The 26,059-nt window shown below is 34.3% G+C and overlaps 3 protein-coding genes and 1 long non-coding RNA gene across 4 annotated transcripts; 2 read left to right on the plus strand and 2 right to left on the minus strand.

Annotated features, from left to right (window-relative positions):
- Window positions 1-8,468: 8,468 nt before the first annotated feature.
- Window positions 8,469-10,504, plus strand: LOC112730847 (small ribosomal subunit protein eS8). Its single transcript, XM_025780815.3, has 5 exons — window positions 8,469-8,624; window positions 8,734-8,806; window positions 9,250-9,583; window positions 9,862-10,031; window positions 10,125-10,504. The coding sequence occupies exons 1-5, from the start codon at window positions 8,621-8,623 to the stop codon at window positions 10,198-10,200; spliced, it is 657 nt and encodes a 218-aa protein (XP_025636600.1). The 5' UTR covers window positions 8,469-8,620; the 3' UTR covers window positions 10,201-10,504.
- Window positions 10,505-11,541: 1,037 nt separating this feature from the next.
- LOC140178013 (uncharacterized) lies at window positions 11,542-13,832 on the plus strand. Its single transcript, XR_011869975.1, has 4 exons — window positions 11,542-11,711; window positions 11,803-11,857; window positions 11,946-12,074; window positions 13,506-13,832. It is a non-coding gene; the product is annotated as an uncharacterized lncRNA (long non-coding RNA).
- Window positions 13,833-15,425: 1,593 nt separating this feature from the next.
- Window positions 15,426-17,860, minus strand: LOC112730863 (small ribosomal subunit protein eS8). Its single transcript, XM_025780816.3, has 5 exons — window positions 17,771-17,860; window positions 17,588-17,660; window positions 16,783-17,116; window positions 15,902-16,071; window positions 15,426-15,814 (listed from the first exon to the last, which is right to left on the minus strand). Exons 1-5 carry the CDS (start codon window positions 17,772-17,774, stop codon window positions 15,739-15,741), a joined length of 657 nt encoding a protein of 218 aa, XP_025636601.1. The 5' UTR covers window positions 17,775-17,860; the 3' UTR covers window positions 15,426-15,738.
- A 3,262-nt stretch (window positions 17,861-21,122) lies between these two features.
- On the minus strand, window positions 21,123-22,954 carry LOC112730879 (protein MOS2). Its single transcript, XM_025780817.3, has one exon. The coding sequence runs from the start codon at window positions 22,693-22,695 to the stop codon at window positions 21,283-21,285; it is 1,413 nt and encodes a 470-aa protein (XP_025636602.1). The 5' UTR covers window positions 22,696-22,954; the 3' UTR covers window positions 21,123-21,282.
- Window positions 22,955-26,059: the final 3,105 nt, after the last annotated feature.

Below are 26,059 nucleotides of genomic sequence, written 5' to 3' on the forward strand. Positions count from 1 at the left end.
TTGTTAGTGTTACAAGTGTGGGGAGTGTCAAAATTAGTCCCACATCAAAGAAAATAAGAAAGAGTGAGAAGTTTATAAGATGTGAAATTCATTAACTTGACACCTTAAGGTTTTGAGTTGGATGTAGTGTCTTCTCATCTTATGTTCTCTCGCTTGATTCCTCCCTGAAGTCTCCCCAATTGTCGAGAGCTCCCCATGGTTAGCCCAACAAAGTGGTCTCACATCAAAGAAAACAAGGACCCCCGATTGTCGAGAGCTCCCCATGGTTAGCCCAATAGTCAATGGACTCAGTATCATATTTGTTGGTTTAGCCCAATGTGACTAAAATTTTTAGAGATAGAAACTGAAACTTTAATAACATTTTATACCTAAAATACTCTCATTTTAATTAATTAATTCTAATTTTACTGGTTGTACAAATTAAATTAGAATTTTATTCTTGTTTTAGTTTCTGTCTCTCATTTTGTACCAAACAGAATACTGAGATTTATTTCAATCTCTGCCTCTCAGTCTCTGTCTCTCAGTCTCAGTCTTTTCGTCTCTGTCTCTCCACCAAACGATATCTAATGGTTATATCTAATATTTCATAAACCTTTATTGTACACATTGTACAAAATTTCTATTAACTCCCTATACTTTCTCTTTAACGATATAGGATGATGGTTGCTATCTTTTCCATAAATTTTTATCAATATCCATATTATTTTAATTAAATAACATGAAAATAGAAGTGAAAGTTTAATATATCTTGGATATATATATATATATTAGTCCGTTAAATGAGTCTGAAATTAAAGGTGCCCAAATATGAGGAGTAAAAGGACAACGTGCTATTAGATCTGGTGGCTTCTTTGGGTTTTGAGTTCTTTATCAAAGGAATAAAAATCCATTAAAAAAAGAAGTTTTGATGGGGCGAAAAAAGAAAGGAAAAGAAAAATGCCGAAGTAATTGTGCCCTATAAAAAAGAATATCTACTATGTTGGTTGGATGGGAAAGTACATAATAAATATATGATAATGAAATGTCATATAAATATCGAATGCATTATTCAGTTTTGGTAACTTTATTCAAATGAAGGTAGTTGTGGATTGTTGAACTTGAAATTAATACAAGTATGGATGTATATTACAAGTTGTTTACGTAGTTCAACTGTATATCCATTTGTGGAAAGTTTCCTGATTATATTATTGCAATATATGCCAATATTGGATGACTTCTCCAATCTGACAAACTGCATACAGTATAATAATAATACTAAATATAATTATAATATATGTATGGTTAATTAATTAGTTGGTATAGTAGTGGAATTAACACTAGTCTTTATAATTTTAAGCATTTAAAATTTTCTATATATATTTTTTTAACTAGGTCTGGTATCACCAATTTTATGATATCGGCGAATGTCCAACTCATTTGGATAAGGTTAAAAATCTGATCTGTTACAGCAGATGAGTTACGTAAATAAAATAGAATTTGAATTTAAAATTAATTCTATCCGTTCTAGTCACAGGCTTGATTTATTATTGTATCTTATATTATATTATTATATCTAAACTAAAGAGGATTGAACAGCCATCTTTTTTCTTTGTTTTTGTCTAAGTAATGCTAAAGAGACAATCACAAAAAATTATTTTATTTAATTTAATATTTATACTTTTATATATATGTTTATTGTATAAAATTACTCATTTATTATTCATTGGACAAAAAGAAGATCACCGGTTTCTTTAAATTTGTGCGCAAAATGCACAACAAATTTTAACAGCTCTGTATATTTAAGATACATAATCTTTCTTTAGTGCCTATTCTTTCTGGTAACAGACAACAATTTACTACGATAAAAAAAATCAAAGATATTTTTATCAAAAGTCCAATGGACATTAAGTTTGTGTTTGATTAGTATCTATCAAACATATGAATATAGAGACAAATATATAGCTAGAGACATAAATATAAAGATATACAAATTTTTTTATTGTATTTGATAATAATGTACAGGATACATTAGTATAAATTAAATATCAATTTTACTTCTTTATTATCAACATTATTTCATTACTACAATTATCACCATCATTATTTTTTGTTATCACCATCATTATTTTTTTAGTCCGTTTGTCACTCCTACCAAAAAAGAATTACTATTACTTCCATCACTTGGTATGGCCTGTTATTAGGATTATCATTTGAAAAAATTGTTGGTGAAATTATAAAATAAATAAGGTTAAGAAAAAAAAAGTCTCCGGCCAAAGAAATATTTGTTAGAATTTCTAATATATATCATAGTTAATTAGAGATTTCACTTTATAAAAATTGAGTTGGCCGTACGATATTCTTAGTTGTAAATATATGTAACAGTTTAGATCACCTGCTAGCAAAATATTGTCCGCTTTGGCACACAAGACCTCACGATTTTGCCTTTGACGATAAAGATGATAGCCGAAGCCCCCACACTCACTCGTCAAAACGTGTCATGCTAGGAAGAGGTATCCACACCCTTATAAGGCATGCTTCGTTTCCCTCCCCAACCGATGTGGGACCTTACAATCCACCCTTCCAAGGGAGTCCAGCGCCCTCGTTGGCACATTGATCCGGAAACCAGGCTCTGATACCATCTGTAACAGCTCAGACCACCCGCTAGCACGATATTGTCCGTTTTAGTACACAAGGCCTCACGATTTTGTCTTTGACGATAGGGAGGATAGCCGAAAGCCCCCACACTCACTCGTCAAAACGCGTCATCCTATGGAGAGGTATACACACCCTTATAAGGCATGCTTCGCTCCTCTCCCCAACCGATGTGAGACCATGATACGTGAGCATCTTATCTATCTTTTCTTTGTGAATTTGCACTTGAATTGCTAAGTTTAATCAAAATTTAAATATTTTTTGGCTACTATGGATGCTACTTTAAGTTGTGCATAATTCTATTTATTTCAGGTAGCATTCGGAGGGATTTGACAGAGTGTTGTAGCAGAAAAGGAAGAAAGCGAATGATGTTGTCAATCCTGGCCTCCTTGCACTCAAATGAGAATAACTTGAGCTATAAAGGTCCAATTAACGTGATTATAGCAACATTGGAAAGCTAACTTCCAGGGCTTTCCAACGATATATAACAGTACATATTTTGCCTCCAGAAACCTCTGCATCCTCCACGTTGAACTTGGTTCCTACCAAGTTTTTGAGAACTCCTAGGGAAGCACACGCTGCCTTCTCCACACTGAACTTGGAAAAAGCCAAGTTCAGCGTGGATTCAACGAAACACGCTAAAGACGCCACTGCCTCCTCCACACTGAACTTGGAAATTTCCAAGTTCAGCGTGGATTGTGGTAATACCAGTGGTCCCCAATCTTCTTTCAAAGGCTGTACGCATAGTTTAATTAATTTTGATTAAATTTGTATTTTATTTTAAAATAGAAAAAGATATTATTTTAGTTTTAGAAAATAGATTTTAAATTAATTAGGATTCGATATAAAAGGGAAAAGAAACTTCTCTTCTCTTCTACCTTATTCCAAATTTACAGTTTACCAGAATTCTAGTTTTCACTCTTTTCCATGAGCAACTAAACCTTCACTATTAAGGTTAGGAGCTCTGTCTATTGTTTTTCTTTTTTAATTCATGTATTGATTCATATAATTCAAGAATTGTTTTCGTTCTTTATTTTATGAATTTGGATGGAACGGAAGTATGACCCTCTTTCTAATTGAGTTATTGTATAACTTGGGAAAGCTCTTTACTTGAACAACAGCTTGAAAACATATTCTCCTAAATTTCTAATTATCTGAACTTAACGGGATATTTGACATATAATCCTCTTATATTTGGGTAATTAGAATTTCTGTGGCATATAACTAGAATTAAACTTCACCCTCTAATTAGAATTAATTGACCAAGGAGTTGGCGGTTGATGAGAGTTAGAGGAGACTAAAAAGGTCTAAGGAATTAGAATTTAGTCACATATAGTTTGCCATGAATTAAATCTTGCACGATTAAAATAGTTAGTAAGAAAAGTCAATCAGGAAATTAGATAACTCTGAAACCTTAACTGTTTTTCCATATATTATTCACAACTTGTTTACTGCTTGCTTTCTGATATTCTGAATTTACTGTTTAATGCAATTGAGACCCAAACGCTCTTTTCTGTTTGTCTAACTAAGTAATTTAATCAACCATTTTTGCTTAGTTCATCAATCCTCGTGGGATTGACCCTCATTCACTTGAGGTACTACTTGGTACGACCCGGTGCACTTGCCGATTAGTTTGTGGTTGTAATTTTCGCACTAACCGACCTTACAATTCACCCCCCTAAGGGAGCCCAACACTCTCACTGGCACATCGATCCGGAATCCAGATCTGATACCATCTGTAACATCCCAGACCACCCGCTAGCATGATATTGTTCGTTTTGGCACACAAGGCCTCACGATTTTGCCTTTGACGATAGGGATGATAACCGAAGCCCCCCACACTCACTCGTCAAAATGCGTCAAGCTAGGGAGAGGTATCCACACCCTTATAAGGCAAGCTTTGTTTCCCTCCCCAGCCGATGTGGGACCGACCTTACAATCCAACCCCCTAAGGGAGCCCAGCGCCCTCGCTGGCACATCGATCCGGGCTCCGTCTTTGATACCATCTGTAACAGCCCAGACCTCCCACTAGTACGATATTGTCAGCTTTGGCACACAAGGCCTCACGGTTTTGCCTTTGACGATAGAAATGATAGCCGAAGGCCCCCACACTCACTCGTCAAAACGCGTCATGTTAGGGAGAGGTATCCACACCCTTATAAGACATGCTTCTTTCTCCTCCCCAATCGATGTGGAACCTTACAATATATGTCTTAATAAGCCCAATAATAAATCATTGATACATGTTGGTTCTCCAAATTTATTAAAAGTTAATATTGTATTTGGTGATAATGCACACATCACACTAGTATAAACTAAACGTCAATGTTACTTTTTTATTGTCACCACAGCTTCATCACTACAATTACCACCACCATTGCTTTCCATCATCACCACCAACAACATCAACCCAAATTATTACTACTAAGAACTCTTTCAATAATCAATTCTACAATTCTTTTTTTTTTCAAAAAAAAAAGAAAAAAATTTGAAACAAAGTTGAAACATACTCCTTTCCACGATCAAGCATGTTCATGAGCAAATGAGCACTGAATTAGACTTGGAAAATACTCCTTTCCGAGACCAAGCATGTTCATGAGCAAAATGAGCGCATCCTTCGTCTCATGCACGTTTCAACCACAACAAATTTCGGCTCCCACTCCATGAGAAATAGAGAGGAACGGATTCTTCATGAACTAATCCATCAAATTTAAAACCTGGTTCAAGCTCCTTGTCAGAGAAAACGAATTGAATACATCTAAGAGAAAATTGTTGCAGCTAGGAGTGCGAGAGAAATTGCGATCAAAGAGACAATGGATAAATAGAGAGAGTGGATAATATGTAGCAATAGGCGACGCGAAGAGAAAGAGGGAGAGAGGAGGATGGCACTGTGAAGAAGTTGAGAGAGAGAGAGGGAGGAGATAGAGTAAGTGTGAAAGAGTGAGAGAGAGAAAGGGGGGTAGTAGGTGATAAAAAGTGAGAAGAGGAGGGCACAACAACGCCAATGGTGGTGGCGGTGATAGACAGAGCAGTAATGAAGGGAGAGAGTAGTGGCGAAGGGAAGATGGAGGATGGCAATCCAATGAGACAAGAAATAGAACGGGAGAAGGGAAGATGGAAAAAAGAGGGGTCATGGCTAAAGATAAATTGATATTTAAAAGTGCAAAAATTTGTGTTTAATTATTTGTATCTTTGTGTCTCAATCTTTTGAAAAAACACTGAAAATAAATGATGGACATGTATGTACTATTGTGTCCATGTCTCTTATAGACATGGACAATGACCAAACAAGTTGCATTCTCTTCACACTCTTTATCGGCACATAAAATTTGATAGACTTGTTTAATTTATCTTAAAATATATGGGTAATTTGATCGGACCAAGTTTCATGACATGGCTTAAACACAGGGAGAAATAGAAATGAGTGAAGCTAGAATAGTGGGTGATTATTTATAAGTCGCAGTAGCATGTGGTCGTCCTCGATATGTAAGTTGCTCTAATGTTATTTTCTTTATTTTTATTAGAGGTTGTAAATTCCTACACATTAATGTTATACAAAATAAATCATCTAATTAAAGTCTCTAACAATAAATAATATTATATGTTGTATATACTTCTATATACAATGTATTAAATATGACAAAATCTAGCAATAGAAATGGTAGGTGGACCAGCCCATCCTACCCCTGCCCCTGCCCCTGTCCCTCCCCGCCAAAAGCCTGCCTTGTCTTGTCTAACAGCACGTTGATGGGATAAATCTGTCTTATTTAATTTTTTTAAGTTCTTAAAAAAAGTAATTTTTAAGGAGAAGAACCATCAATTAGTATTTTCCAAAATCATACATAAAAAATTAGAATCATATCATTATCACATATTCACATTCATAGCAAAATTAACAATATTGACAATATAAATAATTTTACTATCTCAGAAATTCAAAAAATGCTAACTCAAGAAATTAAAAAATTTGGAATAAAAATTAGACGAGAAATTTAGCAATTCTAATTCAAAAAGAAATTCAGAATCAAGAATAGAGTATAAGTTCAGAAATTCTGTCAATGTTAAGGCAGAAGGGAGAATGAGTATGTGCCGCATGTTAGAGTGAGTGAGTCACGAGCTGAGAGTGAAAGAGAAGAGTGTGAGTGACGAGCTAAGAATGAGGAGCAAACGAAGTCGAGGAGAGACGACATAGGTCTGGCTAGCAGACAAGGGGGAGTTGAAGCAAATGCAACAGACATGCGACGAATTTAGTGTCATGGTGGGTGGATAGCACGGCGAGTGCCAAGGGGCGAGGCGCAACAGCGCTGATTATTGTCAGTTAGTGTGTATGTGACGGAAAGAGCAAGAGGCAAAGAGTTTGTAGGCATTGTGGCTTGTGAGTGTTAGGGGTGTGGAGACTAAACTATATTATGTTATGGGTATTGAGTAGGATTTATTTAAGTTCTAGGTCTTAGTAAATTTTTTGGTTTAAGCCTAAAAAAATGTAAAAGAGGCAAGTCCCTTCTCTGCTCCTGCCCCTCTAAGGCTATCTAAACTTGCGGGTTAGGCATTCTTTTTTATTATGTTTTGTTTTTTGTTAATTAAGCGGGTCAGTCGAGTAGATTTCGTCTCATTTGTTACCTCTATTAGTAAAGAATTACCAATATTTTTATTACTTGTTATAGCCTTTTATGGAGATTATCATTTAAAAAAATTTTTGGTGAAATTCTTAAATAAATAAGGTTAAGAAAAACAAGAGAATTCTCCCCCAAAGAAATATTTGTTAGAATTTCTAATATATATCTTAGTTAATTGTAGATTTTACTTTATGAAAATTGAGTTGAGTGTACTATATGATCTTAGTTATAAATATACGTCTTAAGTCCAATAATTAATTATTAGAGTAGAGTGACAAATAAATCTCTCAGAATTTATATTTCAGACGAATTACTCCCTAAAAAAAATTATCAATAAAGTCTTTTAAAATAATAAACATAGACAAATGAGTTGAAATTAACACCTTTTATCTTAATTATATGGGTTAATTTAAATATAATGTATCCATATTTACTATTCTAGATAACTTTATTAGTATTTTTTTAAAAAAAACTAATTTATTTAAAGTATAAATCTTCAAGAATTTATTTGCCATTTTATTGTTAATCATTGATACATGTTGTGGGTTCTCCACTCCACATTTATTGAAAGGTTTTGTTTTTGGTAGAGTATTGGAAATTAGTATTGAAACGTAATATAAATATAAGCCCATTAATCCTTAGCCCGTTATAATTTTCTTTGACAATAACTCTTTATAAGATGGTCTATTATGGTTACGAGAAAAAAAACTCTTAAGAAAATTCTCTTCATGACAAAAATATCCTTTAAAAAAGAAAAAAAGTTGGTAAAAATCTGTTATAAAAATAACCTAGCTATTATAACATCACAAACTCAGTTAGCACCAAAAAATAAAATTCACAAACTCACCTATATTAAATGTTCGTACACAAAACACTTAGAAGTTTCCATTTATTACTTGGATTTCGCTAAATTTCAAATTTGAATACAACATATTAAAAGGCATCATAAAACAAATTTTATAAGAAAATGCAAACAATGGGATTTGTACGGGCCATTTGATACGCGTTTGAAATTTTTTGAGGGGCAAAAGTAATTGAGTTCTACCAATCAATAATAGCTCAAATAATATAGTCTCTTTATGCTCAATTAAAAAGTTATGGGTGTGAGTCTTCTATATTTTGGTAAAAAAAAGTAATTGAGTTCTGAATTATGAACTAACATTAGGCCCATTGGGCCTCAAACATACGCTTGATGAAAAAAATAAAAGAAAACGAAAAAGTGAAAAACAATGCGCAAACTTAGGGTTCTTTGAAAAAAAAAAAAAGAACAAAAGAGAGAAAAGAGAATAGACACACATATATATGCGCCACAACTAGGGTTTTAAGCTGGTGATAGTTGTGGGAGGCGACTCGGTGCTTTTGGTTCAACCAAGATGGGTATGCTTCAACATCATCGCTCTTCTCCAATTGCAACGCCAATTTTCTGATGATTTCACAGAATCAAAGTAACGCCAATTATGTGATGGATTTGTTTGTTGTGTTTCAGGTATTTCCAGGGATTCTATGCACAAGAGGCGCGCCACTGGTGGCAAGAAGAAGGTTTGGAGGAAGAAGAGAAAGTATGATTTCACTCTCTTTTTTTCCATTTTGAATATACAGTTATTTTAATGGATTAGGAATGCAATTTTTATATTTCGAATGTTGCATAGAGGTTTGATGCAAAATGTAGACCTTGTATGAGAGTGACTGTTATTTTTTATGAATGATCCGATGGCTTCTTCTGATATGTGTCATTTCATAATTTTGTTTTATATATGTAGGAAATAGAAAATCATAAGTACTGAAAGTGGAGATGCAAAATATTAACTGAAAGGAAATAAGCCCTATATAATTTAGTATACAAAAATACCTGTTTAACTCATTCTCAATGTGCATTTTGTATTCTAATATGTATTTCATATTGATGGCTGATTTTGGTGTGTACCTAGTATAGTTGTTTAATATAATATCAAAGTCCTAGTTATTTTTGTAAAATCCAAAATACTTTTATGGTTTAATATAGGTATGAGCTTGGACGCCAGCCAGCCAACACTAAGTTATCGAGCAACAAGACGGTCAGGAGGATTCGTGTAAGAGGTGGCAATGTGAAGTGGAGGGCATTGAGGTTGGATACAGGAAACTATTCGTGGGGTAGTGAAGCTGTGACTCGCAAGACTCGTATTCTTGATGTTGTTTACAATGCCTCAAACAATGAGCTCGTGAGAACTCAGACCCTTGTCAAGAGTGCCATTGTTCAGGTGGATGCTGCTCCGTTCAAGCAGTGGTACCTTCAGCATTATGGTGTTGATATTGGCAGGAAGAAGAAAACAGCAGCTGCCAAGAAGGATGCTGCCGAGGTGAAGCCTTTGGAACTTTTATGTTTGTTCCGTTTTAATATGATAAGCCTTTTGAAAATAATCAGAAGTAATTACATGCTGCATTATGTTTATTTGCAAGTTATTCTTTCTATTAGGCCAAATGCACATAAATGCAAAATAAAGAATGCATTGCAGGGGCTAAAGTGTTTTCCTATAGTGATATTTAGCTAACCTATAATTGATTTATAATGTCAACTGCATTAGCATGTGTAGAGGCTGATGTGTTTTCCTATTATCCATCGATGTCTTATTTGCAGGAAGGTGAGACCCCCGCAGAGGAAGCCAAGAAAAGCAACCACGTTCAGAGAAAAATCGAGAAACGCCAGAAAGATCGTAAGCTTGATCCCCATATTGAAGAGCAGTTTGGTGGTGGGAGATTGCTGGCTTGCATTGCTTCTCGACCTGGGCAATGTGGCAGGGCTGATGGGTAATATAACTATTGCTTGTTTGGGTTGCACTGAATTTTGTCTAATTTGATTCTTGATCAGATACTTATTTCATTCCTTCTTGAATGCTGCAGCTATATTTTGGAAGGTAAGGAGCTTGAGTTTTACATGAAGAAAATCCAGAAGAAGAAGGGAAAGGGTGCTGCCTAATTATTCTATTCTCACACTTGTATTTTGGATTTGGTCGTCTCTGTTGGAGATTGGTTACATTCTTGGTGATTTTTCACCGTCATCACCTTCTGAATGAAGCCATTACTTGTTAGTGTGACCTAATGCGAATTGTTATCTTAGTTTTGTTTTAATTTTGTTCTTTTTTGGAAGATTACTAGTAATTTTCAGTAAAAAGTTTTGAAATTGATATTGATGGATGGATAACCTCGCTTAATTATGTTGTCAAATCAAGATAATAATGTGCGTAATGCCTTTTTCTTCAATAAACATAATTTTGACCAAAGTGCCCTTTTCCATTAGGCCTAACACTCTTTTACGTAAGCTCTAAGGGTGTGTTTGGCACAGAAGCAACAATTTCTGGCGTCTCTTTCACTAACGGGCTTTTAGCCATTTACCCTCAACATCTATTTTTTCTTTACCAATTTTATCCTATAGACATGTTATTGTAGTATTTATGAAATTCTTATTAAGTGAATGGGCCTTCTTTTCTTATTATTTATCTTTATAAAGCTCTTTTTTTTATTATTTATTATTTTTATTTTTTGTTAAATTTTTGTTTGACATTATACATTTTTATAATTATAATTTTTGTATATTATATTTATTATTATCTTTTTATAAAATGATTTATTGATTCTATTAGGTAAAGTAAATTAAACAAAAAATAATAATAATAATAATAATAGTAAAAAATTATAAAGTACTAAAAAAGAGTACTAAGAGAATTAAAAATATACTATATAAAATACATTATTAAGAACTTTTAGATTTGTTTCCATCACTGTCAAGATAAATATTTAATTTTATTATTTTTAATATTCTTTTTTATAATTATAATTCTGATATATATAGTTTTTTGTTGTAATTTTTTTATAATATAGATTATGATCCTATTAAAAAAGACAATTAAATAAAAAATTAATCATAGGTATTAATAAAATTATACACGTTAGATTCTAAAATAATATTGAGAATAAAATTATTAAGAGTATTAAACCAACAAGACGATGTAAAAAAATACTAAATTAACATTTTTAGATTAATACTTAAAATTTTAAAAAAATATAACTGTAAACCCCGGTTAAATTAGTAGATAATTAGTCAATAAATTAATTTTTAATAAGGAAGATTAGAAATGTGAATATTATATTAAATTAGGATAGAGCTCATCGAAACGAGAATTTTGACACCAATTTCGAAAAAAAACGGTCCAAGATTGGACCGAACGGACCGAACCGGTTAAACCGGGCCGAACCGGTTAAACCGGGCTGTGGGCCCAATTAGTCCAACAATTAAAAAGAGCCACGGGCTCTTATTCTCTTCATTTCCCTCAACGATGCAGCAGCCTCCCAGGGAAGAGAAGAAGAGGAATTCGTTTACGGTGAATTCAATTTCCCGTAACTTCCTCGTTTGAGCTCCGATCGCCGCACCGTTTGTGGCCACGCGTTTACCGCGTTGAGCTCTACATTTCTACCGGAACAATTTCATAGGTAACTTGATATTCCACTTCAGTCTCTCATTTCCCCCAATTTTTGAGTTTTGAGAAAGGGTGTTGAATTTCTTTGATTTTTGATGTTTTAGGATCCAATTAGCTTGAGGAAAACGTTCACTCTTGCTTATGTGAAGTTTGGGTAAAGTGAGGATACGATAATTATATTTTATTTTCATTAAATTTGAGCTTCGAGTATTAAATTGGGTATATATGTGTTATGAATGTGTATTAGGTTGAAAATAGATAATTGGAGCTTGAAATTGTGAATACTGGAACTTGGAGGAAGCGGATTAGTTGAGGTTTTGAGGGCTGTGTTCTTTTAGGAAAATTTTCTTGGAATAATACTTGGGAATCGGCTAAGGTATGGTTTAGGTTTCTTGCATTTAATATATAATGTTCTGTGAAAACTTAGGCTAGATGACCATAGGATAAGTTGGAATGCGGGTGTATGTTTAATGTTTAGTAATTTTTCGATGAATATATTTGGTTGAAGTTTATTGGATAATTAGTTATTAATTTTGGATGGTGAATGTTATTATTGATGAACATGGTTAGTTTGGTGCTTGTTGATTAATTAATAATTTGGTGAATTATTGATTTGAGGTATCTTGTGTTAGAAGCCTAGGATTAGTGAACTATGATCCTTAATTGAATTTTTGGTTGTTGGATTCGAATATTGTATGAGTTTAATTGTTGATCTGAGGTAGATTTATTGTGGTGATTGTTATGATGATAAGGAAGGGTATGTTGAATTGAAAAGAGTGCAGGTTTGGACCCGAAAAGGGTGGCAAAATCCGAGTTTTAGAGGAGATGCTGCCGAAATTTTATAGAAATTAGAGATTTTGTTTATATGATTATCTAAAAAGATTTAGATTCAAAGGGTATATGGTTTGATTTAGAGTTATTAAGAAAATGAGCATGTTTTAAGTTTGACTCATTTAGAAAAGAATGAATTATGTTTTGAATTAGAACTACCGATGGACGGAATGGGAGGTGCGATAGTGAAGGATAAGGATTGAATATGATTGATATATGATGATGAATGAAATGCGATTGAGAATGATGTTAATGTTGATGAATTATAACTGAATTATTTATATGACTTATGAATTTGAATAATCTGAGATACGAGATTCCCTGGATAAAGTACCGTGGCTTGCCACCACGTGTACCAGGTAGAAAACTCGATACTCTGTTGACCCTACGACGTAAGTGTGACCGGGCACTATATAAATTCCCGGGAATGTTACCCCCATTGAGCAATATTGATTATTTGAGATAAAGCTATGCATAGACTCTTGGGGATGCACGTCGGGGGACAGTCTAAGGACAATTCAGACTTGTCGGGTTGGCTGGATAACTGACAGATGAGCCTCATCAGCCATAGGACAGGCATGCATCATATGCATACTATTTGAACTACTTGCTTGTGCATTAACTGGGTGTGCCTGAATGTATCTGCCATGCTAAATGTATATTTGTTACCTGCAGTACTTGTAACCTTCATGTGCTTGCTTTATCTGTTTGTTTGTCTGTGAAATCCTGATGGAGATGGAGGTTTGGAGGAATGGCAATATGAGATTTAGGTTTAAGATCAAGTTAAATCAGGTTTACATATTCTTAGAAAACCACCTTCTATGGCTTCTATTTAATACTTTAAGCTCTATAATCTGAGTGTCGGCGTTCTAGGATTGCCTCTGGCATTCCCAGGACCTTATATATTATGTGTGTGGCACCTTTACCATACTGAGAACCTCCGGTTCTCATTCCATACTATGTTGTTGTTTTTCAGATGCAGGTCGAGAGGCATCTCGTTAGGTGTCTGGACTCTTGAAGCGGAGTGGTTACTGGGTTTTTTTTGTTATGCTATGATGTATATATATATACTTAGTTTTCTCTCCACATAACTTATTCTTTTTATCCTCCTAGAGGTGTATGGAGAGGCAGGATTTTGTTTATGTACATTTGGGGTTTTGGATATGTATATATATGTATATATGTGTGTATATTCTCCGGCCAGTCTTGACTTCGCAGGCTGAGTCAGGAGCTCGTTATTTTGTATCTTTGGCACTCTATTCCTACTTCTGTTATCATATGTTTAATAGTTATGGTTTCCTTAGCACGCAGGTTAACCCGTTCCTTGAGCGTTGCGCTTTTATTTTGCAATTTTGTTTTCCTCTTTTCTTCACGGCTCCTAGCATATTATAATTCTTCTGCTATTATAAATATATATTTTATTTTAGAGGTCGTAATACCACACCACCTCTGTTTTACGGCTTAAGCGTAAAGCTTAGCGTGGTAGGGTGTTACAATAACAGATTAAATACTCTTATATATATATAGTCACCAAAAAAAACTCTTATATATATAATTTTATTTTGCTAATTTTTATATATTACTTTAATTTAGTAAGTAAATATTAACTTCATTTAAAAATGAATTAATAAGATCTATTCAAATATTTAAAGTAAAATAATAGAATATTATAAAAAATTATTTTAATTGATGTCTCTTTTAGTAATTTTTCATCTAAAAGTGATTTTGAATAGTATAATCCAAACAACATTTATTTTACTATAATCAATTTTGATATAAAAATTGCCAAACATAAATCACGTTAACACAAACTTACTTTTCATCAAAATCAAGTTTACAAAATCAATTATATGCAAACTCCCGTTTGCAAACTGAAATCCAAACACACACTTAAATGGCCTCTAACGTCTAAGGAAAATATGTGCCGTTGACAATAGGTGAATAACAATAATGGCTGTTATTTCAAGAGTTTTAAGGGAAGAAAGTCTAGAGCAGTTCAAGGACTCAATATGGTTTATGACATTATGCTTCAGCCTTTCCATCAGCCTTTCCATGTATGGAATTTCCTCAAATGAAAAATTGTTCATCATTGGCTTGGTCATCCCAACATTGTCCTTGTTCGTACTCCACCGTAACTTTGTTCTTTTTTATGATATTTTCGGCTCATACACCAATGACTAATTTGTTGCATACTCAAGTGGATAAGTGAGCTACTGCCCAAACAAAGTTGGCTCGACAACTTCAGTTTTTATTTGAAAAGATGTTGATTATTTTACAATTTAACCAATTTTTTTTTCTTATTTTCACATTTAGAGATATTGTGCTGATTTGGTTGCAGTTGAAAAACTTAAAAGAGAAAAAAAAAAAGCTTATTTAAAATATACAAACAGCTAAATTGACCACTAAGATTTTATAATAAAAACTTTGTTGTTTAACAAATTTTTATTTTTCAAATTTTTTTTTCTTGAACAAATTAGTCTCTCAAACATTTTGAAAAGAGACCAATTTATTATATAATAATGTCGTTTAAAAACAAAACTATCTTGTTAACAAAAAAAAAAACAAAACAAAACTATCTTAAAACTGTTAAAAACTTGTGCATCCCAAAAACACTATTTCAATGACCAATTTGTGTGAAAGAACAATAAAATTTACCGTAAATCAAAATGTCCAATTTGAAAATCTTAAAAAATTAGAATTTAATTTTCATATAAAATAGTTTTATAAATACATCCAACTACGTAATGCCACATCAGCAAAAATAATTACCTTCTATATTGATCACATAAATAATCATCTAAAAGAACGGATCTAATTGTATGACAATGTAACTGTCAGTCCATCAAAACTGAACTAAAAATTATATTATGCACAAGATTGAAAGAGACCCATACACTTCCAAATCAATTCAATATTTACTCTATCCTTAATTCCTTGTGTCTCAACTTTATCTGTCAATATAATTTAGAGAGGTTGTTATCATGAATATCAATTTAAAACATTTGAGGAAACTAGTTCTCATCAATAGCCCAAAAAAAGAAAAGAAATGAAAAAACACATTTAAAACAAAACTATGATAACGCATTAAGTCACACTAGCATGTGCTATGGCTCTATTCAGAAGGTAATGACGGTGAAACATCACCAAGAATGGAACCAATCTCCAACAGAGACAACAAATTCCAAAATACAAGTATGAGAAAAGTACAACTAAGCAGCACCCTTTCCCTTCTTTTTCTGGATTTTCTTCATGTAAAATTCAAGCTCCTTACCTTCCAAAATGTAGCTGCAAGATTCAAGAAGGGGCAAATAAGGAACGGATCATGAATCAAATTAGAACAAAGTTCAGTTGAGCAAGAGTTATATGCATTACCCGTCAGCCCTGCCACATTGACCAGGTCGAGAAGCAATGCAAGCCAGCAATCTCCCACCACCAAACTGCTCTTCAATATGGGGATCAAGTTTGCGATCTTTCTGGCGTTTCTCGATTTTTCTTTGCACATGGTTGCTTTTCTTGGCTTCCTCTGCAGGGGTCTCACCTTCCTGCAAATTAGACATCAATGCATAATAGGAAAACACATCAGATTTTATTTATTTTGCATATTATTTGCATTTGATTCAATAGAAAGTGAAAACTAAAATTCTTAAATGCAAAATTAAAGTACAAGACAAATCAGATTTGGAGGGTGAAAAGCATGATGAAGATTTAATATTACACACAAGCCAAATTTAAAATAAATGCATTTATATTTTCATAAATTATATGCAAAGCATCAAACAAAAACAAATATTTCATATTATCAGTCTTTTGACACTATTAGTGGATGCGATAAACATAAACCAATGTATCAGGGTGATTATTTAAAATCTTGACATGTTCATGAGTAATGACAAATAAATAATACATATGTAAGACAAACAATGCAAGAACCCCCAAGTTCAACATGAAAAGGATAAAAATAAATTATCAATTGGGCTTCAATATAGGAACATTGGATGAATATCATTATGCATACACCTTAGTTTCTAGGATTTTGTTAAAAGGAAATATCACTTCCCAGAATTTCCTATATTGCTGGAGTTAAATTCTTAGGAGTAATGAAATAATCTCCCCATTTTAGCTTGTTATGGAGCAGGAAGAAGTGGTTGATCATTAGCTTTATCCATTTACACTGATTATGAAGACTGGAAAAAAATGAGACGAAAGCTTATCATATTAAAACAGAACAAAGAGAAAAGTTCCGAAGGCTTCACCTCGGCAGCATCCTTCTTGGCAGCTGCTGTTTTCTTCTTCCTGCCAATATCAACACCATAATGCTGAAGGTACCACTGCTTGAATGGAGCAGCATCAACCTGAACAATGGCACTCTTGACAAGGGTCTGAGTTCTCACGAGCTCGTTGTTGGAGGCATTGTAAACAACATCAAGAATACGAGTCTTGCGCGTCACAGCTTCACTTCCCCACGAATAGTTTCCTGTATCCAACCTCAATGCCCTCCACTTCACATTGCCACCTCTAACGCGAATCCGCCTGACCGTCTTATTGCTCGATAGCTTAGTGTTGGCTGGTTGGCGTCCAAGCTCATACCTATATTACACCATATAAGTATTTTGGCTTTATACAAACTATTAGGACTTTGATATTATATTAAATTATATAGGGCCTATATTTGCACTTTTCGATTTTCTACAGGATTAGAAAATAAAACAAGCTCATTGCATTGCATCTCCACTTTCAGTACTTATGGTTTTCTATTTCCTAAATATATAAAAAAAATGATCAAATAACACATATCAGAAGAAGCCATTGGAACCTTCATAACAAATAACAGTGACTCTCATACAAGTTCTACATTTTGCATGCAACATTCCAATGAGCAAACATTGTCAGTTCTTCATTCCCAAACCTAATCCAAAAACCCTAAACTAAAAATGAAACTAGCTAGATCCAATACATTACCTACAAATATAAAAATTGCATTCCTAATTCATTAAAACAAATGTACATTCAAAATGCAATGAAAAACAAGGAGAATTGAAAAAGAGAGTGAAATCGTACTTTCTCTTCTTCCTCCAAACCTTCTTCTTGCCACCAGTGGCGCGCCTCTTGTGCATAGAATCCCTGGAAATACCTGAAACACAACAAACAAATCCATCACATAATTGGCGTTGCTTTGATTCTGCGAAATCATCAGAAAATTGGCGTTGCAATTGGAGAAGAGCGATGATGTTGAAAGCATACCCATCTTGGCTGATTCAAAAGCACAGAGACTGCCTCTCCCTACTACAACCTTAAATCCCTAATTGTGCCTTATATATATATAAGCTTTGGTCTCTATTTTTTTTGTCTTTGAAGCCCATTTTCTGATCCTACTTATAGGCCCAATAGGCCCAATGTAAATTCATTATTCAGAAACTCTATTACTTTTGACCTAAAAATATCAAATGTGTAGAAATTGTTAAACTAGTTTGTTGGCTATCACCCAAAAACAAAACCTAGTTTATTGGCCAGTGTTAATCTCTGTTTGCTCTAGTGAATACCAAAAAAAAAAAAAAAAAAAACCAATGATCTAGTCTTGTGAAAGTTTCTTAATTTTTTTTTTTCAAAACGTTGGTTATCACACCACCAATTTTCACTAAACAGGTGTACTTAAAATCAGGTTAAAGAAGAACAAACTAACATAGTTTTAAGTGATTTGTCTGACATTAACTTTAAAAAATGAGCTTATGAATATTTTTGAATTACAACATACCTTCAATAAGTGAATTTTCAAGAACACATAGTTTTCAACCAGCATGCCCAATATGGTAAATTTAAAATCCCCAAATTCTTGACTTCTATTATCAGACAGCAGTTTAGACATGATAGTTGGAAGATGAACAAAACCTATCAATCCTTCAACAATTTCTTTGATAAACTGGCTTAACAGTTTTCTCATAATATGACCATTGTGGTGAATTTTCTGATCCATCTAGCATCCCAAAATAATCTTTTCTTTCATAGGGTCTCTCTTCAACATTTGAATCCATCAATGGCTCACAAAATCTGAATGATAACCAAAAGGCAGTTAATATCAAATAATACAACTTTTCACTTCTATTATGCACTTTGTAACTAAGCTAAAAATCAACTAATAAATAAAAACACGAGCAAGAAAGGAAAAGCATATTGATATTAATCTTATGAGTCAAGTAGTTTAAAAACCAATGAGCTTCTGCAGACGAAGAGCAATACAGGCACGTAGTAAATTGAGCATGTCATTTACCGGTCGGATTAATGACCATAAAACATGTTCAAATACTTAACCTTACAAATATATAAGCAAAATCATCAAAACACAGTTGCATCTTTAAAAATTTCAGAAACAGGTATACAAACATCTTTCATTCTTAAGTCACTGTTGAAAACTTCTGTATGGGAAGAACCACGCAAGGAACGCTTTAAGACTACAGCTTCCACAGCAGCATCACCTTCAACAAACCTATCATTCAAATCGGAGTGTAAGTACAAGAGCTTCTACCCACATCACCAACCCTTTCTGGTAAGAATGCAGCAGTATCTATAATTCCATGTTGTTGGCATAGGTGTAAACAATGTTCCACACAATAGCTATCAAACTTTTCAAGAAACTTGAGAACTGAACCACCTTTATACTGGCATAGTAACTTCAAAATCAAACCAAGAAAACACTAAACTAAGTTCCCGCCACAACTAATCATTATAAGATAAGAAAACACTAAACATTGGTACAAGAATTCACCTCTAGGTAACGCTCAATAAGATCATCAGGTACACAAATGTATTTGAGGAAATTAGATATATTCTCTATATAATCACTTAATTAGACAAGTCTAGGGTGCCAAACAAGTGAAGCTCAATGAGTGTCTTTTAATAAAGGAAACTTCTTGGATGAGAGTGAAGTTCAGTGATGATTCGAGAATTTTCATCATTAAAATGACTGAACCATATGAAATGTGCTCTCCCTGGATGCAAATAAATGTAAACAAGGAATATTTAGGCAACATAAATAGAAATAAATAAACCACAAATGTAGCATAAAGAAGGATCACCTGTTTAGTTCAACCAACTCAGGAATTCGAGATACAATGGCTGATCGAATAGTAGCATAGTCGTTGTTATTCAACCGTGAGAGCAATGTTGATAAAGGAGAAAGCATGAACAGGCTCATCAACATCTTTATTGTAACTATTCAGTTGCAACCACATACTCATGTCCAATGGAATTAATAAGTCCACAAACCTAAAACCCAACAAGAATAAAACGGTTAAATACTTAACCAGATAAAAGTTAATATATGGTACCCGTAAATTTTTGGGGCACCAATAGGTTAATATGATCAAAAGGGTCCATGTATGATGTGCTCACTTGGTGATATGAAGATGAATCAAATCTCCATAAACTATCCATAAAAACAGAAATCAGATAAGGTAAAAACCGGTATAGTTATCCATCTATAGCATCGTCATCCATCTCCAAACTAGTCTACAATGATTGCCAAATTTTTAAAAGCTCAAGTATCAGGTAACCAGTTCTTGTATTGTATTATCTTTAACAGAGTTACACAGAAATCCTCCTCTTCATAAAAAAATAGAAAAGAAGAAGAACCCTCACAGGAACCAAGATAGAATACCTCTACTAAACTAGAAAAAAAAAAAAAAAAAAAACAAAGTACTGAATTTCAATTATACCCCAATACAGAATAAGTAAAATAACTCTACTATCATGTGCATATTTGGAAGAAAAACTCTAAGAAACCATGAAGGAACAATAAATTGAAGCCAAAAAGTGCAACTGTATCCCTTAGAATATCAATTGTAAATGAAGCATTTTTCAGAAAAATAATTACCAAGTCACGTCACAAATTAAGACAACATATAACTGACATGCCAACAATATTTTATTTTAAAGAAAAAAAAGCATTTTTTCCTGTTATTAATAAATTAAGTAAGAGGCAAAGATTCTAAATCAAGTTTTCGCATTCTTGGAAGCTATAAATTAATGCAACTTCAAACTTACTTATTCATGAAGTGTCCATGTACCATCTTTTTGCCAAATGGAATCATTTTGACAATAGAAGAGCTGTTTTTGTCATAAGGGACCATCTGAATGCTAACAAGTAACTGTCAAAATTTTACTCTCAAGAAGGAAATAGAGTGCTTCAATCAACCATTACTTCATCTTTAGGTTTTCCTCCTGGTGAAGCTTCAAGAATGAACTCAGCTAGCTGATGAAGATCATCAAAAGGATCCTCTATGATGTATGTGTGCTTGATTCTGTTCAACTAATTCAAGAAGAGTAAGGTTATCAAACTCGTGAACTCTTAGAGCTACGAGTTTACCTATTATCAGAATTTTTTTTTTAAAAATATTATCTAATATATCCAGCATCAATCTAAGCATTCCAACCCCAATTGCAAAGTTCAAATTATATAAATAGAACTGAAGTTTAATATATGACATTGTTTTTATATAAAAAGTTCAACACACAAATACACAATCAAACATACTAACTCTTTAATTAAGCACGTAAAAAGATACAATAAAAGAGCACACAAGCTTCCATATCATAAAACTTAACAAGAAAAGCTCGCCATTTTGATAATCACGATGATGAAGAGTACATTGCTTTCTTATTCAACAATGTATGCAAAATAAGCAAATAGAATTTTCGACCTGTATATGATCTGTTTTTCTAATCAATGTTTATTATACACTGCAATTGATACAACAAAATCAATGCCCTAATAAGCTGGGATCCCCTATATACTCTGCAATCTGTTCAAGCTTCACATTGAGCAGCTCATGAGTATCAGCATCCTGAACAACACCAACTTCCCGATCCAAATCCCTCTCAACCAGGCTCCCAAAGGCACCCTTATATTTACCAGATAGCACAAGAACTGGTCCCCCACGTCGAGGAAGCGCGGTCTCCAGCATATCTTGGGACACTCCTTGAACAATCTCTTTGCTCTCATCCATAGATATATCACAAGTCAAAGGCCCAACAACATCCAAAACCTGTGCCTTTTTCAAATACAACCGCCCTCCTTTAATGTTCTGGCTAATAACCCGTACTCGAATGTGACTTGTGAGCCAAGAAATCCGTTTCTTTCCTCGCTGCTGATCTTCCTTCCTATGATCACCCCCATTAGCTTTCACTCGAGTTGTCTTCTCATCTCTCTCACGCTTATGCCTTGAAGCCTTGTCCCTGTTACAATCATCTTCACCCTTGTGCCGAATCCTCAGTTCCTTCAATTTCCTCAAGCACCTCTCTTCCTCAGCAGATCCCAGTTCAGCAACATCATCCACACTCACTCTAGCCTCCACTTCCTCCCCACTCCTTGAAACCTTCAAAACAATCCAATCCTCCCCAATTCTCCTCACAACGATACCCTTCAATCCAGCATCTTTCCCCCCAATAATCCTCACAATCTTCTTCTCACTAACAAAATCTGCATCATTTCTCCCACTGTCTTCCCTGCTTTTCTTCTTCTCCTCCTTCTTCTGGCTCTGAACGGAACCGCGATCATTGCCAACAAATCCTAACCCTTCCTTGGCAGTCCTCCTCTTGTACTCCACAATCTTGACGTCCTCCTTGGCATTCCGCCCTATTCCCATTCCTTCTGACCACCCATATCCGGCCAGCAAGGCCTTGCCGAAACCCTCAACAGGGACATCATTAAACTCCTCGAAACCCTGGTGATCAGGAAGCCGCTTCAAATCGTCCTTAAACTTCTGCAGCAACGCCACCTCCGGCCGTTGCCGCGGAACCCTATCATCCTCATCATCAGCGAGTTCACCGGTTTTTCCATTTTTCTCGGCGGCTTGGCGCAGGTTGAGACCGTAGGACATGTCGGTGCCGGGTTCTGCATCCGCGGCATTGGAATCGTGCTCGAATTCGAGGGATTGATGGTCAGCGTTGGGGTCGGTGATGGGAAGCTCGAGGTTCTTCATCTTCTTGGTGGGGCGCCATTCGTTCTGGATCGGGGGTATAACGGTGGCGGTTTGTTCAGTTGGCGGTTTGGAAGGGTCGAATTCGGTGACGAAGTGCTTGGAGGGTGGGGCGTCGTTTTTGGAGGAGTGATCGAGTTTGATGGGATTGGAGGAGGAAGAGGACTTGGAGGGGATCGAGAAGGAGAGCTTCATGGCTTATCCTTCTTCGATTGGGATTTGGGATTCAGAGTGTTAGGGTTTTGGTTTTTCCCGCTTTATCACACCGAATTGGGAATCAGGACAGAGCAGACGAGGAGTAGAGGACAGATGACTATACCTAGTACTGAAGGCAAAGAGAAGATGGGGACTTCAAAGATGGGGACGACAAGAGTAGAGAACCAAAGAGAAGAGAAGACAGAGAGCTGTGGGCTTTAAAATTGGGGATTAGAGTTTTAATTTGATTTGAGGGATCAAATTGATTTGAACAGTCTATTCTGTTACATTAGATAGTCGTTGTAATGCTCACGTGTCACGAAGTCTGTTAATCCAGCTTTTCGGAGTGCCAGATGGGCAGAAATTGCAGGAAGGACAAGTTTGAGTCTCGGAGTGCAACTTCAGGGATGAATATGGGTAACTTTTAAGTTTAGAGACTACTATGAGACTCGAGTGCAACTTCAGAGACTACATCGAGACTTATCTCACATGAGTATGAAGTTGGTAGTAATCGACGTTGATCTGGATCTCGATTATTTTGTTAATCGAGTAAGTTAAATCAAGTAGGAGTCTCGATTCGAGAAATTGAGTAAAGCCTTAGAAGAACTAGTCGAATAGTTGTGGAAGTGGGAAGATTAGTGGCTTCCATCACACAAAGAAAACATGAGGAATATCTACAATCACGCGGCGGGAACGGTTACCAAGAGGAAATGTATTTCAAATTTGTAATTTTATTTAATTGTAATTAATTGTGATTTAATGGCCCATTATGTAAGATAGTCTATAAATACTAGGAAGTATTAGGAATTAGGGTTTGAAACTTTTATTCAGAAAAAATACTCTAGCACTCTCACATCTCAGAAAATTCCTGAATTTACAATCGAGTTACATTTTCTGTAGGTTCCTTCCAACTTCTTCTTTTCTTTAATTTATTTTTCTATAAACTTAACATTTCAGTTAATCTTATTTACTAAGTGTTCTCTATTTTCCTTGTTTAATTTATCCTTCTGCATTTTATCGCTTATGTTAAAATCTTTTGATCTAATTGAAGGCATTTTTATTGTTTTCTTTTAATTTTGATGCAACCCTTTTCATTTACCATGTATTTAGTTTTCGAAAATTCTAATTTCTAAGTTTTTGTTCATTAATTTACAAAACTGGTACTCACACAGAAGAGTAGGTTTCGCTCCCAAACCACTAGATATCGAACCACCGTTGATTTGCTAAAAATCGACAAATCAGAGTTCTATTTCTTCTGAATCTTGGTAACTTCTAGAAAGATAAATGCATTATAATGTTCACTAGATGAGACAGAAAGAGGCCACTGGCTCTTACTCATCAGTTTTTCATGTTATGTTTTGTCATTACTATGAACTCTTTGATTTGATCAATGCACGAAGCATATTGGCCATTGAGATTTTGAATATTTCATTGAACTATTCTTATTCTAGAATGAATATGGTTAAATTTCAAATGGATAAACATTATATCAGTTCACTACTTTTTAGCTATGGAAATTTTGAAATGGAACCTATTTCTAATTATGTGAAGAGAAGAAGGCTTACATTGAGATTAAATTACATAAGCCGTTTATCTCACAACAATATGCGCCAAGAATTGATGTCAATGTCTATTTTTATCATTATCAATTTGTTATACTTCATTTAAAATATGCTATCATTGAAAACAAGGGATCATCATTAACCCTTTTGAATGACATGATAGCAACACCAACTACCAACACAAGAATAAAGCTTAGTTTGCGTAACCAACTTAATTAAGCTCATTTTGATAAAATAATTTAAACAATAAATGACATGATAGCTCCACTTCTTCTAAACTCTTCTTCTTCCACTACTATTAACGTACTGCCTCTTCCCCTTTCATTCTTGCTCCCTGTCACATATTCTTACTTTGATGAATACTTAAGGAAAACCTTCATAGTCAAAGCAATCTTGATGCATTGTTCCTCTCCTTCAAGCTACATTCTTGCCATCATATATGGTTCCAACTCCAAGATTGCTTATTGCAACTCTGCAACTTGGGTTGAGCTCTCTGATGATCAGCAATCTTACTGTGACATTGTATTCAGCAACAACTCTCTTTATGCCTTGACACAAGATGGTTCTGTTGAAGTTTGCAATATTTGTGGGCAAATTCCTAAAAGATTGATTCTTTTAACACCAACTATGGAGGGGAATTACGAAGAGGAGAAACCATATTTAGGAGATAACTTCTCAAGAAATTTGTACTTGGTGGTATCTGCAGAAGAAATCTTGCAGGTTTATTAGGAATTTTGTGAATGATGATGGGTTGGTAGTAGAAGAAGGAGATCTTTTATCATCTGAGGATACACAACCATTGAATTGAACAGTGTTAAGCATTGTGTGTCTCTTATTATTCATGCTTACAATAAATGAAGAAAACATTTGGTTTCATATATATCGGAATGGGAAAGGAAAAACTATTGTTGTTTTTTGACTAAGGTCAATGTATTATTGTTGTACTTGTATATGCAGTAATGGCAGTTGCTGATATGGTGTTCTGTTTTAACTCATCACCTTATTCGGTTATTCCACTTATATTTGGTTTTGTGTTTATGTTTTGTTCGGTCATGGAGTTCTATTCTTGCTACTCCTGAGACTGTAGAGGTGAAGTTATGATTGGATAACGAAAATTACTACATAAAATATTTTTGCACTTGACAGTGGTTAAAAAAGAAAAAAAAATTAAATCTATATTTTTTTAAATTATATTTTGAATAATTTCTAGAGGTTCTTGTTATGGTGGGCTGCTCTTAAGTGGATGATGATGGATTGCGGTATCCAAAGAGTTTTGATATTAGAAAGGAACAAAGAAAGTGTAAACCTTTTAAGTTATTGATAGCTTGGATTGGGAGCAATGTATAAAGTAGGTTTGTTATCACATTATTGTTTGTGAAATCCCTCCAAATTGAATTGCCAATTTTGCTCTGAATCAAAGCTGCACTACATTAGACCAAGCTATGTTTGACATAGGGCTGGCAATGGGTAGGGTAGGGTAGGGTTTGGACCCTACCCTAACCCTAGCCGCGGGTTGAAAATTTTATTAAAACTCTATCCTACCTTATCCGCGGGTTGAGAATCTCTCAACCCTAACCCTACCCGCACCCTAAAATTCTAAACCCTACCCTACCCTACCCTACCTTACCCGCAAAAATATCAAATTTTTTCAAAGTAAATATAAAATTCAATTATTTCGAATTTTATACGTATTAATAACATAAAAAATAAAAAACTAATGCTCTAAATTACTAAATTAACTAACTAGTTTAGTGGTTGTTTACTTATTATAAGTCATTACATAAGAAAGGTTGTGGGTTTAA

Source organism: Arachis hypogaea, chromosome 2, assembly GCF_003086295.3.
Source record: "Arachis hypogaea cultivar Tifrunner chromosome 2, arahy.Tifrunner.gnm2.J5K5, whole genome shotgun sequence".
Classification (NCBI taxonomy): domain Eukaryota; kingdom Viridiplantae; phylum Streptophyta; class Magnoliopsida; order Fabales; family Fabaceae; genus Arachis; species Arachis hypogaea.